Source organism: Onychostoma macrolepis, chromosome 03 (genome assembly GCF_012432095.1).
Source record: "Onychostoma macrolepis isolate SWU-2019 chromosome 03, ASM1243209v1, whole genome shotgun sequence".
Taxonomy (NCBI): domain Eukaryota; kingdom Metazoa; phylum Chordata; class Actinopteri; order Cypriniformes; family Cyprinidae; genus Onychostoma; species Onychostoma macrolepis.
The window spans coordinates 36,080,354-36,095,856 of record NC_081157.1 but is presented as its reverse complement, the minus strand read 5'-3'; the positions used below and the strand labels follow the sequence as shown (position 1 = coordinate 36,095,856).

The window sequence follows — 15,503 nt, the reverse complement described above, 5'->3', positions numbered from 1 at the left end:
TCATCAGAGCACAGAACGTCCTTCAACAAACTCTTAACATAACAGTCTTTCTTCTCTCTTTGCTGTTTAAAGAACACTGTTCTATAATAATCCCTGGCAGAAAGTAGAGGGCAACAAGAGAGACATTGTCAGAAATGTATCTCTAAAAAAAATATATATAATTATTATATAATTTGTTTATATATTCAACCTTTATATAATTAGTTACTGATTAAATCTTACTGAGCAACACGCATAACACTTTCTGTATACAAAATGAAGTTTATTATGAAATAATAGCGTTGCAATAGTTTTTATGAAGACACTACTGGCATGGTCACTGTGAGCATCTGAAAAGAAACAGGAAAATACTGTATGAGACATACTGCAAATCCACACCAGCGCCAATATAATGGGTCAAAGAGTGGTCATTGTGTAGCGTTTACAAAAAGCGACAATACAAAAAGACTTGAAATGGGCAAAGTATGCTATCCTGACAAGAACTCACCTGCGTGTTTGTATTGAACTGGGCAACACTGTTTTCTTGGTCAATAAGCAGGGGAAAGAAAATATCCAAGTGGAAAAGAGGTTGAGCAATCAGCACTAGTCTGTCTTCTCCCAAATCCAGAACAAGAGAGCGAGCAGATATCTAGTGAAGAAGACGGCAAAGCCTAGAATCTCGTACTTTGTGTTAACAGGTAGCTGAACGTAGTCCAAAACCAGGCCTCCATTACTCACCACTCCAGGAAGCTGGATCTCAGCAATCAGATGCTCTGCACTTCCACTTGGGGGCTCCACTAATAAACTGAACTCTGGACTGGAGTTAATGAAGCACAATAAAGGCATAAATTATTAAATTGCAGGTAAAGTTCTGCCTCACAATAACCAATTTTATATATATATATATATATATATATATATATATATATATATATATATACAGTGGGGCAAAAAAGTATTTAGTCAGCCACCAATTGTGCAAGTTCTTCCACTTAAAAAGATGAGAGAGGCCTGTAATTTTCATCATAGGTATACCTCAACTATGAGAGACAAAATGAGAAAAAAAAATCCAGAAAATCACATTGTAGGATTTTTAGAGAATTTATTGGTAAATTCCTCGGTAAAATAAGTATTTGGTCACCTACAAACAAGCAAGATTTCTGGCTCTCACAGACCTGTAACTTCTTCTTTAAGAGGCTCCTCTGTCCTCCACTCGTTACCTGTATTAATGGCATCTGTTTGAACTCGTTATCAGTATAAAAGACACCTGTCCACAACCTCAAACAGTCCAACTCCAAACTCCACCATGGCCAAGACCAAAGAGCTGTCAAAGGACACCAGAAACAAAATTGTAGACCTGCACCAGGCTGGGAAGACTGAATCTGCAATAGGTAAGCAGCTTGGTGTGAAGAAATCAACTGTGGGAGCAATTATTAGAAAATGGAAGACATACAAGACCACTGATAATCTCCCTCGATGTGGGGCTCCACGCAAGATCTCACCCCGTGGGGTCAAAATGATCACAAGAACTGTGAGCAAAAATCCCAGAACCACACGGGGGGACCTAGTGAATGACCTGCAGAGAGCTGGGACCAAAGTAACAAAGGCTACCATCAGTAACACACTGCGCCGCCAGGGACTCAAATCCTGCAGTGCCAAACGTGTCCCCCTGCTTAAGCCAGTACATGTCCGGCCCGTCTGAAGTTTGCTAGAGAGCATTTGGATGATCCAGAAGAGGATTGGGAGAATCAGATGAAACCAAAATAGAACTTTTTGGTAAAAACTCAACTTGTCGTGTTTGGAGGAGAAAGAATGCTGAGTTGCATCCAAAGAACACCATACCTACTGTGAAGCATGGGGGTGGAAACATCATGCTTTGGGGCTGTTTTTCTGCAAAGGGACCAGGACGACTGATCCGTGTAAATGAAAGAATGAATGGGGCCATGTATCATGAGATTTTGAGTGAAAACCTCCTTCCATCAGCAAGGGCATTGAAGATGAAACGTGGCTGGGTCTTTCAGCATGACAATGATCCCAAACACACCGCCGAACAGCGAAGGAGTGGCTTCGTGAAGCATTTCAAGGTCCTGGAGTGGTCTAGCCAGTCTCCAGATCTCAACCCCATCGAAAATCTGTGTTGCCCAGCGACAGCCCCAAAACATTACTGCTCTAGAGGAGGAATGGGCCAAAATACCAGCAACCGTGTGTGAAAACCTTGTGAAGACTTACAGAAAACGTTTGACCTCTGTCATTGCCAACAAAGGCTATATAACAAAGTATTGAGATGAAATTTTGTTATTGACCAAATACTTATTTTCCACCATAATTTGCAAATAAATTCTCTAAAAATCCTACAATGTGATTTTCTGGATTTTTTTTTTTCTCATTTTGTCTCTCATAGTTGAGGTATACCTATGATGAAAATTACAGGCCTCTCTCATCTTTTTAAGTGGGAGAACTTGCACAATTGGTGGCTGACTAAATACTTTTTTGCCCCACTGATATATATATATATATATATATATATATCACACGGAGCATAACAAATGGGGCAAAAAGTCTTTGCACTCACATCTGGGTTGTCAAACATAAGTGACGGCAAAACACAAAACAAGAAAGGGACACACCAAACAATTTACAAATGCATTTAAAAAAAACTCCAAATAAACATACCGTTTGGTTGATGAAGGCAAGGATTCAGATTCCCTGTCCACAGAGAACAAAGTGATTAGAGGAATTCGTTATAGCTACTCAGTAGGTCAACAATCAGAATGGGATCAGGCACAGAAAAGAGCAATGAGCCACAGATGGACCACACACACACACTGACAACTCACTCACACATCACATGACACATACACACAGTAACAGACAGTTAAAGTGTTGCTGATAACGAAGAACAGGTCCAGACAGAATGCGTCAATGATTTTTGAACAAATTTGACAGCATTCTGTGAAAACTATTAGTAACACTTTAGTAACAGTCTACGTATAAAATTCTTATTGGTAGCTGAAAGCATAATTATTAGATGAAATTGGCTTGTGGTGTGAGAATTATCATCTATAATGGAATTTTTCAATGGCCGAACTGTAAATATACCACTTAGGCACTAATAGACAATGATGAATAACATAGTAAAGCATAGAAATCCCACCCCTCCTTCAGGCACACCTAGCTGGTGTCAAGTATGAACAACTATTCATTTTGTAACAATGCTGTATAACCCAACTTGTTTAAACACTGCCAGAGGGCCTTCTGTTGTAAGAAAGCTATAACTGAAAACTTTGCTTTTCAGAAGTCTTAAAGGGGCAATTACAAGCATTTAAAAAATGAATACATAAGAAATGGCACACTTTTCTGATTCTGTTTCAGTATTTAATACATGAAGCCATTTCCCCTAATAATAGTGACAGTTCCTTTCTTGCCATAGGCCTAACTGTTATTTCCTCAGCAAGACCGTAATGATGTTTTGATTAATCTCCTCTGGAATGAATACCTGTTTTGGAACTGTTTCGCGCCATTACAACTAAACACATCTTTGTTGATGCTTACAACCCAGCACAATGGATAGAGCACCAAGTGGATAAAAGCTAACTCCAGCAATTATATATCCACTATGTTGAATTTACTGCCAGGGACAGATGGCAGTGTGGTGGGAAAATAAACATGGCGGCTACAAATGGCAACAAACTGCTTTGATCAAAATTAATTCCTTTGCAATACTGATCCAGAAATGTCAGCCCATTTCAGTTGTCTTTTCTCATTGGGTTTAGAGGCAAGTCACCTTATCATACTACATTTTGCATTTAAAAAAATAAATAAATAAATAAATTTTTTTGTTTGTTTGAGGTTTTGTAGTATTTTACAAATATTTTTGGGAAAAAAGTAAAATGGTTTACTGAAGAAGGCTTGGTGCAAAAAAGTGATTGTCGATTGCTCTGTTGCGAAATGAAAACAAATTACAAGTCATTAAGAAGATACAGCGAATGCGGTTCCCTTATCTGAAGGGGGGGGGGGGATTCTAGTTTCTACAAGGTCAGATGACATTTTTCAATGGCTGTCGTCTATACAGATATCTAGAAAACAGAAAAAAAACAAAAAAACAACAACAACATTTTACACAAATTATACTTAAAATTCATGAAGAAACTGAAAATCAGTTCACAAAATATTTACTATCCATTGACAGCGGTTTGCAGAATGTCACTATTTTGGCCAATTCAATACTAATAAAATACACATCTTATGTATATGATTTATGATGTATAAATCTCAATTTCGAAACATTGACACTTAAGACTGGTTTTGTGGTCCAGGGTCACACGTGTGTGTGTGTTTTCAATAGGTAGTTCATGTATTGTAGACTAGCAGTTAGCAAATAAACATGCTTCGTTTATAAAGAATCCTTGTCGTGTATTGTGTAATTTTCTAGTCAACCTTTACCCTGATCCTTGTTACCTTGCTCGAAATTTGATAAACTACTAGCGTTTTGTATGTGTTATCGTTGGCCATGTAATAATATAAACAGAATTGTTAAGATATACTGATTTTAACGCTTGCTGGACGAGTCGTTAGTAACGTATAACTTACAAAGTTGGAATCAGATCAATCTGAAGAAATTAACATCGTATCATTAATAAACAATTCCCCAAAAGGATAAATAAGATCTAAAATTAATAAAGTCATTACACTAGGCACAGCACTGCTTTGTGTACGGGGTAACCGCTGTATTTCTGCTGTCCCATAAGCGGCATGTGCTTTTTACAAAACCTTTTGTTAGTGTCAAAACTTTACCGGTTAACAGTAAAGTTGTTTTAATCGCTGTTTTTACTGTAATTTTACAGTTTAGGATGTTACCATATACACTGGTGTTAACATGTAGTTCTATTCTGAACAACTTCTGAATTTTCTGAAATTAAACTGCCGATTCCAATCAATTAGTAGGCTTCTGTGATAATGAGTATTATTTGTGTTTCTTCTCACAACCTGATTGAGCACCACCCCAGTCATTCAAAAAAAAAAAAAAAAAAAACACTCATTTTGAAGAACTCACTTTGAGTCAATTTCCTGGATAATTGGCTTGCTCTTGGTGCGAATATTTTGTTCTGCTATGGAGCCCATGAACTTCCTGTTCTTCAAAATTTTAACATCTGAAAAAAAGGAAATGATAGGGTCAATGGACATGGCATTTTCTGAACTATACACATGCAGAGTACGGTCAGAAATTAACGGTGGCTTGGGGCAAAAATGCCCGCAAAATTACAGATAGGGGGATGTCCCTACACAATTAAGCTAGACTTATTACGGCTGACACAATTAAAGTGAAATGAATGAAAATGCATCATTACACAAACAGTAGATTTGCTCATGTTGCTTAAGATTTCTTTTTATGCATGTTTTGCAGTGTTGAGCATTATAACCAATCACCCATGTTTCTGTTGAGCTTATAAATGCAATGTCCAATCAGAAGTGTTTTTCAGTGCACACATTCACTGACTGAATGCTGAATTCTTTCATCATCATAAGATGCAAGAATTTTGCAGTGTAGACAGCAAAAATCCATATCTCACTTTATTTAATTTATTCCCAAATAAGTTTGACTAAGCATTTTGTTTATGCTACTGACACAACCAATGTGACTTTTTGATTTTCTAATCTGTAAAATGAAATAAATTCATTAACAGTTCTTAGCTTATGTATAAGCTAATACATAATGACACGCTATCCTTACACCCCTCCCCCCCAAAAAAACCTTAATATTAAATCAACATTAGCAATGATTATTGCAATAACAAGAGCGATAAGCAACAATGACTTTGTCATGTTATTGCAGCTTAACCCTCTAATGATTTCCTGTTTTTAAAAGGCTATTTTCATTGCAATTTTTGTGTAAATACACACATGAGCAGTCTATGTAGATGAATGCCATGTCAAATGCAGCTTCTGTTCCAACTCTCAGTGTAAAGATGTTTTTTGTTGATGGTAAATAAAATGTAATTGGTAACAGTCTATAGTGTTGTGATGACTGAAGTAATGGGTTAAATTTAAGTAGCTGAAATAAAAAGAAACACACAGATACATTTAGGGTAATTATAAAAATTGCCCTCACAAAAGTAAAAAAAAAAAAAAGCCTCTGGAAATGAATTCCAGGAAGGTGAAAGATTATTTGTTTTTAATTAACTTTAGTCAAATGTATTTGAATCAACTGTAGCCAGCTGTATAAACTGTTCTAAAGTGTGAACCAACTGGCCCATATAATTAGCCTAAAAGTGTGAACCAAATGGCCCATCCTGTCAGGACATCATAAGGTTACACTATCATTGGCTCTCCATGGGGTGTTATTGTGTTGTTTGTAGCACATTTGTTACCAGGTATAAAGGTCTGGTCTCACAGACAGTACTTTGGGTTAAGATTGTTTGAAGGATGACATGCTAACATCACTGCTGAGGAACTGCTACACTGCTACCTTCAATAAATTCTTCTCCCCACAAGAACTTTGGTCAAGCTTACTTATTTTATGTATTAGAGAAATCTAGTACATTGGCGAGCCACCCAAACTACTGTTCAACCAAATACAGCAAAATCTAACACAGCAAATATTGTTCCTTAATGAAAAAGTTCATTTTTGATCAGAGTAATTCATCAGATATGCTGTATTTAGTCTGACCTCTGCTCAGCTCAAGGTTGTATTTGTTTTCCAGTCCCTCCAAAGAAACTGCAATAAGAAACTGCTGGAACAGTGTATCTTTCTGTTGGTTACAAACAGACACAGTGATAGCCATGAATGCAGTCACATATTTCCGAGGTACTTTCAGTGCGTACATTCACATACAAGACACACACCTGACATTTCTGGAAGAACTCATCGTTGATCACGACATCATACACAGTACAGCCTTGTGAGCCTGGAAAAAGTTATATCTTAAATGCACTTCAAGAATATCTAAATTTGATAGTTCCTTATATATGACAGTCATTATATGGCTTGTGTCCTTATTATATTTATTATGGTCGGTGTAAACCAGATTAGACTCCGCCTTGCATTAAAACAACACATTTCAGTTTGGATTTTGGGAATGATAATAAAAGGAGAATGGAGTAAATTTGAAAATGTGAATGCCTCTCACTGTTGTCCACTTCTGTACGCGGCTCGCCGAGACTCATGGGCACTCTGTAACTCGTCGGGTCCTCTGACTCCAGTAGTTCCACGAGTGCTTCCTGGGACAGATGTGGAGGGGGCGGCACCGCCTGTGACTGACAGATATTCAGAAAGACCTTCTTTTTGTCTGACATTGAGGAGGTCTTCACGCACATGCCTGGCATCAAGAGGATAAATTCAGATAAATTCTGACAGGTTTAATCACTTAATAAACACAAACATCAACAATGTCTCAAAATACAATGGTCCTAAGAAAATGTCTGTAAAATATCAGACTAACCAGGTTGTGGACGGATGACTTTGGAAGGGGGACTTTCACTTTGCACTTTTCCCATGGTCTGTAAGGATGGATAAAACGGTTGGGTTTAGTGACCACAGGACATGAGATTTAATTTACAGCTTCAGAGATGTACATTTGTATTTGTGCATTTGTTTGATGCCTTTATCCAAAGGTATTTATGAAACATACAGGGTGGGAAAAGAAAGAAAATAATAAAGGAAAACAAAAAACAATTTGAACAAAAGGGAGGTAAAGAGAAAAATCAATGAAAAATACCCAATAATACATAAAGGTAAAGCAGTGAAATGTACAAATATAGACAGTGTATGCACCAAGTACAAACAAAATTATATACATATATCGTCTGTATGATAATGCAAAAGTTGAATATTGTGTGTTTAGAATGGAAAAGTGAGCTTAAGGCTGGAATACACCACACGAATATTGCTCGATTTACAGAGAGAGACAGACTGGGAACTTGAGCTGCACGAGGAGACTGTTGCCGGAGCAAGGAACGATACGCTGATTTGTATTCCGAGTTATTTGTTGAACGTTTGGAAGCGCAGTGAGCGCCTCTTCGTTTTGTTTGTGCAAGAGCATGCTAAAATAAATGTGTGAGTCCCAGTCACGCCGACCCTGTCTTCTTCTTTCCACCCTTTAACCCCATCACACTGGTACCGAAACCCGGGAAGGAAAAAGAACGCGGTTTTATTCCTGTTGAATATAATCTATTTTTCTGGGATCAAAACTCCAAGTCTTCGTTCCGTTCTTTGAGCTGCGGGGCACGACACTACAATTGGCGTCACGAACAGGATCTGGAAAAGAGCTAACGAGTGGACGGCCACTTAGAGCGGGTTTTGACGAGCAACACAAGAAGGGTGGCCACCTTTTATAATCAGGTAAGCATTTTTGCTTATATAATATTGTGTTGTTTGCAAAATCTGTTCTTGGTGGTAAGGTCACTTAAATTTTGCTCTTCCAAAATACTAAATTTAAAGATGAGAACATAAAAGAGTTTTTATTCCAGAAGAAATAACTGCATGCATTATCTGGTTTATTGTTTGAGGCCTTGATAAGTCATTTAAACTGAAATTAGATAGTGCAGGCAAAAATACATTGCTAGCAATGGTCTGCGTTTATTTAGTCTGGGCCTGAAGGGACAGAAATAGACTCTAAATAGATTTGAGATAGAGAGCGCGCAAGACCTACGGATACCGCTCCGATTAAGGTCGGAGGTCAGAAATTGGTAGGCAGAAAATTCCTGGCAAAAGCTGGTTCTTTTACTTGAAAAGAGAGAAAGGAGGGATTACAGTGGGAGAACCAGAGTTTTGGAGCAGGTGGAAAGAGAGAAAAAGCTTTGTTTTGTTGTTTTGTTTTGGAGAATGTTTGAAACTGTGTCCGTGTCCGAATGCATGTGGGTGTGAAAGACTGAGAGTGAATGAGAAAACACATAAATTCCGATTGGGTTTGGGGAGAGAAGTGTGCCTTTTTCTAAACTGGAGAAAGGCCGCAGCTCTTGACACACCCAAAAGGAATGAATGATTGATAAGCCCTATAAAATAAAGGGATAATTTATGAAAGGAAATCCTTATAAATAAAAGGATGATGTATGAATGAATGAGCCCTATGATAAATAAATAAATTAACAGAAATAAAGGGACTTAGTGGTGTGCATGTTTCTAGGAATAGGGTCAATAAAGAATGAATCCAGATGTGTTATAAGATCTTATGTTGGGTGTCCGTGTGAGGAGACCAGGAGGGAGTGAAAAATTTCTAAAAGCAGTACGGTGGAGAAGAGATATTAAGTGAGGAAGTTTAATAAAGAACATTAAAAATAATAAGTGCGCACTAAATAAAACGATAGAGACGGGGGATAATTGAAAAATAAATAAATAAATAAAAAATCATTATTAAAGATTTTATGAATACTGTGTGATCATAAAATAAAGTTGAAAATAAAAATATATAAAGAAAGAGTATATACATCAGATAGAATAAAAGACTAAAATAAAAGGAGCAAGTCATTAAATAAAGAATAAAATCAATTGAAATGTAGTGACAACATTTTTATATAAAATAAATAGAATAAAACGAATAAAACTAACAGATTGAAAGAGAAAATATGGCTGCTACTCCGGTAGAGATATGTAAAGACATGATAAATAAAATCTCAGACAAATGGCAAAAGAGAACAAAAAATAAAATGACAAAATGGCCAAAGGAAGGGACGTTTGATGTGGCGTTGTGTGAGGAAATGGAAACTCTGATAAAAAACTACAAACCAAAATGTGTCAGTAAAAAGCGTGAAAAGAGAGAGAGTAAGAGATAGAAAGAACAAGAAGTGTTGGCTATGTTTAAAAAGGAAGGTGAGAACACCTTAAAAAATATAAAGCAGGCCAGGAAGATTTTAAAGGAGGCAGACAGAGAAACATGCAAAAAAGAGATGCTATTTTCTCAACCTCCTCCTTATCCGTCAGCAGAAAAGCAGTTACCGATTCTCAAGGGAAAAGTTGATGTGTTGGGAGGCATAGAGGACGAAGTTCAAGTTGAATTTGAAACAGATGTAAAAGCAGGGAGTAGAGAACAGAAAAAGGAGAAGGAGGGGTATTTACTCATGGACTGTTATGAGCAAGCCCGATTAGCTTTAAACCAGATGAAATCAGATCAGGAAGATAAAACAAGATATGACGAAGTGTTGGAAAGATTAAGGAGAAAAGATTGTGAAATTAAAGCACAAGTAGAAATGATTGTAATCAAGGGTGCGCAGGGACAATACGTCCTTTGGGCTTATCAAGACCTCGAGGGACTGGTGACACGCCTACCGGAAATTAACGAGGGTGCGGGTAAATGGATTAAGGTGTTTGAAGAGGAGACGACGGGTAAACTTTTGACTGTGGGAGACATTAAAGCATTGCTGGCAAAAATCATAGGAGGGGCGAAGCAGGATGAAATTTTGCAAGCAGCCGCTCTAGACAGAGCAGTGAACTCTCACAATATGGATGGGATTGTTTTTGATGCATTTCGTCCAGCAGTATGGCAAGCATTGCGACTTGAGCATCCGAACAGACTGGATCCCAAGACGCTCAGGGGATCCGGGCTGGGAGATACCGAAAACAAGAGACTGAAATAAATCCCGAGGGGGATCCTCTGATGGCCACGTTATTCAGACAAGCTGTGATTGAAGCTATGCCTCCAGCCGTAAAAAGCAGGCTAGATGATGTTGTTGGTACAGAATGGATCAATTATATATATTACAACCAGCAGAGATTTATTAATTACACTGATGACGCCTTATCACTTTTAGGAGAACAATTAGATGCAACAAGCCGAATGACATGGCAAAACAGAATAGCTTTGGACTATTTGTTAGCTGAAAATGGAGGAGTCTGTGTTATGTTTGGGGATCAATGCTGTACTTTTATACCAAATAATACAGCTCCAGAAGGAGCATTCACTGTAGTAATGACCAAATTGAAAAACTTAAAGGGTTGAACTTAAAACGAATGCTGGGACAGACGGGAAAATGTGGGATTGGTTTGATCTAAGGTGGGGAGCTTGGGAGGATGGTTTGCTAAACTAGGAATGTTTTTGGGAGTTGCCATATTAATAGGAGGTTTATTATCTTGTTGTGTATTACCTATACTAAGAACATTGGTCGTCAATGCTACTGTGAAACAAATGGAAATGATAAAAGTCCCAAACAACCAACGAATAATCACAGAAAGAAACCTGGATGAGTATTATGAAGGATTGCTAAACAAGCTGATCTTAAATGAGCAAACTTCGGACGATGGATCCAGCGACTCCGATGACTATGAAAAAGAAATGTAAGAATGAGCCACATCCTGGGTGTAAGTGCTAGCCTAACTTCCACCCATGAATGGCCTTCTACATGCGCAAAGGATCTGGGCTGAAAATCAACAGATCTGAACTATTGTTTCTTGAAATATTCAATATATTATATTTTGAATGTGTTTATATGTTTTTGATATACATAACTGTGACAACCACAGGCAAGCGCTGAACCAATTGCACGCTCATGCTTATAACATTGTATTTTACTATAAAAGGAGGAAAGGAGACAGAATCTTTTACTCTCTCTTAGTCAAGGGTGGAGAGAGACGTTTGGTTCTGCTTCTCCTCCAGAGTGCTGCCGCATCATTTAGTCGTTGATGGTAAACCTGTGTGACTTACTTAGTCACTAGATAGTGTTAGCTGAAAGGACTGAATTATGAAGTAGCACTCTGGGTAGACGTAAACAAATTGTGAGACTTCATGAAGTCTCAAAGGGAGGAATGTAGAAGATTTTTATTGATATTAATCAGAATTACTTAGACGTAATCAAGGTGAATTTTGCCAAAAATGTATCTATTGAGTATACCATTATATTCTAAGGCCTTTCTGTGTCAAAATATATACGTGGCAGGCACATCTGGAAGAAATGAGGAGTGGGCTTTCTCCCCCTTACCATAACAAAGTCTAGAGGGTCTCTTCTCCTCTGGGACAGATAGAATTACATACCCAAGTGAAATATTGTATGCATATGACTTAATGTATAGAAACCCGCCTTAAAATCTTGTATATATACGAGAGACAAAGGACTATCGAGAGGCTTTTCTGCAGAGAGCTTCGGTTTTATTCCAATTGAATAAAACCTATTTTTCTGGGATCAAAACTCCAAGTCTTCGTTCCGTTCTTTGAACCTGTTTCTGTTTCCCCCTTGATTACGTTTATTACTTAAAGCCTGTGTTCTCCCATCATTCTTTGTCTGCTGTTGAGTTAACCTTATGTGTTTTGCTACTCATAAACAGTATATGTATGTTTCTCATATTTGTCATCTTTTGCATTAACATTATCAAAAATTAATAGATACTGTAAAAAATGTATTGTTCATTGTTAGTTCATGTTAATTAATACATTAACTAGTGTTAACAAATGACACCTTATTGTAAAGTGTTACCTCTTAAATTTATCTTCATGTTCATATGACTTTTTAGGGACATTATCAGTGAGACGAAATTCAGAGAAGAAGCTCACTTCATATGGCTAGACAGATAGTTCTTTAACTCCTTAACATGTAGTGAATACTGTAAAAAGTATTTGAGTGTCTGTCTCTCTTCTCATCTTTCTGTCTGTCTCATCTCAACTATCCGTTTTTTTTTCCCTGATAGACTGTATTGCCCTCAACTGTAAAATTTTCAAATTGTTTCAGGCTATGCTTTCTCAAGCCAAGCCAACCTAAATTTTGACTTGACAATCTTTTTTAATTTAGTTGGTTAATGATGATTATAAATTAAATCTCTTAGGTACTTTACAGACAAAGCAAACAACACTCTTTTTCTAACACCATCCTATAATATTTAAAAATACATTTAAAATATTTTCCTTGTATGGCTCTTTTGCCTTTCCTCAAAATGATTTAATATTGTTTGTTATTTTATGTAAATTAGGTGTCGTGAACTGGAGTGCATTTTCTGCACAATACAGACAGGAGTGCCGGGTGCCGTATTCACTGACCCAGTGCCTACGGTGCAGTGAGATACTGTATTTAAAGACTGCACACCTAGGTATGTCAGGACTGACAGAAGGGGAGTCCTGTGTGGGTTTTATTCATTCAAAGAATTTGAGGGCTACTGCTCGGTTGATTGTTTTATCAGTGATGGAGGTGATTTTCAGAATGAGCAGATGCAATTTTGTTTTCTTTCTCCTGTGTCATGTTTATAGTCTATAGTCTTAATCTATATTTGTATATACAATTATATTCTCTGTTTTGTTCTTTGAAATAATAATTTAAAAAAAGATCACTGTTATCAGTTTGTTTTTTTTTGGAGGCACCATGCATAAAATGGGATGCAGACACTGAAAATATACTGTATGTAGTCAATTGAATTTAAAACTACTTTATTGGCTTAAATATTTCACATGCAGAATTGCCAATGCAAAAGGAAAATGTCCAAAATTATCCAAAATAAATAAATAAACAAGAACCATGACAGAGGACAGATTAAAATAAGAAAGGCAGCAGCTATTTGCACTAAGTGATAGCAGGATTTTCTGCTATTTAAACTACTTATTGCAAACAGTGGTAATTACCTGTACCTCAGTATTGTAGTACATTATAAAACATTAACGTTATGCAATAATAACGTATTGAGTGTAAATTATAATTTTAATTCAAATTATTAAATGGATATCACCTTATTGGGACAACTCCCTCACAACTTTTTGATTATTTCCTTAATTTTTATTGAAAATAAATGCTTTTTTGATGTGATTTGAAATTTGAAAAGGGAGAAAAAACTTTGCTAAAAGGCGGATTCGAACCTGGGTCGATCGCGTCAAAATGTGAAATTCACACGTTTTACCATCTGCGCCACTAGAGCTGACGACTGAAGTTATCTTTTGTAATGTTGACTAGCCTAATAAGAAATATATAAGGCGCTGTTAAAGGGTAATATTACAATATACACAGTGAAGTAAAGTGCAACAGAATGTTAATAAATTGTAAATAAAATACTACACAGATATTACAGAATAAACTCTGTAATTCCGTATCATTTTACCTGAGATGAGACATGGTTAAAATCATGGATATGTGCTGTATTACATTTTATTGTTTTATTTTTTTTCCACCTTAGGGTTCTTAATACTTTTACATTTTATTAGAGTATTCTGTTAAGTATGCGCATGCGTTTTTATGACGTGTTACGTCACGCACGACGCAAAAACACCTACCGTCACCACGTAATGCAAATTACACATGCAATGCGCATGCGTGTCATAGACATACCATACGTCACTTTGCGCATGCGTGGTAAACACATACGTGACGTAGGTACCTGACGTCACCGCGCTACAGTCTGCAGCGGAGTACTTGGTTTTTAGGCGACCGTTATTTTAGAATTTATAGCCTTATTGTTTCCATGGCGACGCGTCATGCTTGTCATGTGACACCGCAGCCCTAATAGCGCTGTATGACACATGGATTGCTTTTATTTCGTTTTTCCTTTTTTTAATATTAATATTCAGAAACATACTCGCTATATTATGAAATATCTGATATTCCGATTCTGAAATATATGCAAGTAAATGTATTTGGTTGTTTAAACACTTTTATAATGACCGTGTTAGTTGATCTATACCGGGTGATGGGCGCCGCCATGTTTGCTCGCGCTGAATCCAGCTGTGGGATTAACAACACGTAAATTCATCCTCTCTTCCCAAAACATGTTAAAGTAAGTCTCCAGTAAACTGGGAGAAGAGCAGAGTAAACTTTAAAGTTATCTACACAATCTGTATATAATATCAATAAAACATGTCGTCATTTTATATTTGTAAGGATCATTATTGCTGCTTCCATAGACATCAGTGCATATTTTACAAACTATAAATGTATGGTTTTGCTAGTACTTATGTGTATTTAAATGTCTGAAATCTAAAATAAGCATTATATGGCTGAAAACACTGAATAAGTGATAACATGACAGCAGATTTGAATTCAGCAGTTGATGACGTGACGCACTGAACGTTCTAATCACACCGGTGTGATCGTACGCGTTAAAGGGTTAAAGTGTTATTACACTGCTTCGAAACTACAGTATACATTTCCTATATAATACATAATGTATATAAATTTAGCTGAGTAGTGTCAAAGCGGTTACCTGCAGCAAAAGTTGTTGATACAGCTCTTCTTGCTGTTTCTGTTCCAGTTCAACGCCGAGGAGAGACGCGTCCGTTTCCATGACTACACACGAGGTGCTACAGGACAAACCAGCACATTTATAATAACACTCAAATGTCGAGTGTGTAATCTGAACAGCTATCTATCTATCTTAGCTATCTAAGTGTCACGGAGTGCACAGACACAGCCGCACGTGCTAACTGCTAACGTATGAAGATAAACTAAGCGCTTACCAATGCAGAACACGCGGATACGAAACCAAACAGCTTGTTTACAGAAGGATATACTCACTGAGAGACTTAGACATGCAATAAAATATATTCAATAATCATATCAGCATGTGCTGTTCAACACGACATTAAAAGAAGAGCCTTTCTTGTGAGTGTCAAAATAAAAGTACCTTG

The 15,503-nt window shown here is 37.0% G+C and overlaps 1 protein-coding gene across 2 annotated transcripts; it reads right to left on the bottom strand.

The window, feature by feature from the left end:
- Positions 1–116: 116 nt before the first annotated feature.
- On the bottom strand, positions 117–15,488 carry pih1d1 (PIH1 domain containing 1). Of its 2 annotated transcripts, XM_058769782.1 has the most exons (11): positions 15,333–15,488; positions 15,080–15,176; positions 7,419–7,476; positions 7,107–7,295; positions 6,823–6,884; positions 6,647–6,728; positions 5,033–5,129; positions 2,653–2,685; positions 718–796; positions 488–628; positions 117–329 (listed from the first exon to the last, which is right to left on the bottom strand). In XM_058769782.1, the coding sequence occupies exons 2-11, from the start codon at positions 15,158–15,160 to the stop codon at positions 294–296; spliced, it is 858 nt and encodes a 285-aa protein (XP_058625765.1). In that variant the 5' UTR covers positions 15,161–15,176; positions 15,333–15,488; the 3' UTR covers positions 117–293. The 2 variants fall into 2 exon arrangements, with proteins under 2 accessions (XP_058625765.1, XP_058625766.1); XM_058769783.1 differs by lacking the exon at positions 15,333–15,488 and having other exon boundaries at positions 15,080–15,324.
- Between the last annotated feature and the right edge of the window lie 15 nt (positions 15,489–15,503).

Excerpts from the sequence above, each read along its gene's own strand:
- pih1d1 (XM_058769782.1), bottom strand. The coding sequence starts at position 15,160 with ATGGAAACGGACGCGTCTCTCCTCGGCGTTGAACTGGAACAGAAACAG. Across the intron at positions 6,729-6,822 it reads AGTTCTTCCAGAAATGTCAG|AAAGATACACTGTTCCAGCA; the intron begins GTGTGTGTCTTG and ends TGTAACCAACAG. Across the intron at positions 2,686-5,032 it reads ATCCAGGAAATTGACTCAAA|GGAATCTGAATCCTTGCCTT; the intron begins GTGAGTTCTTCA and ends CTCTGTGGACAG.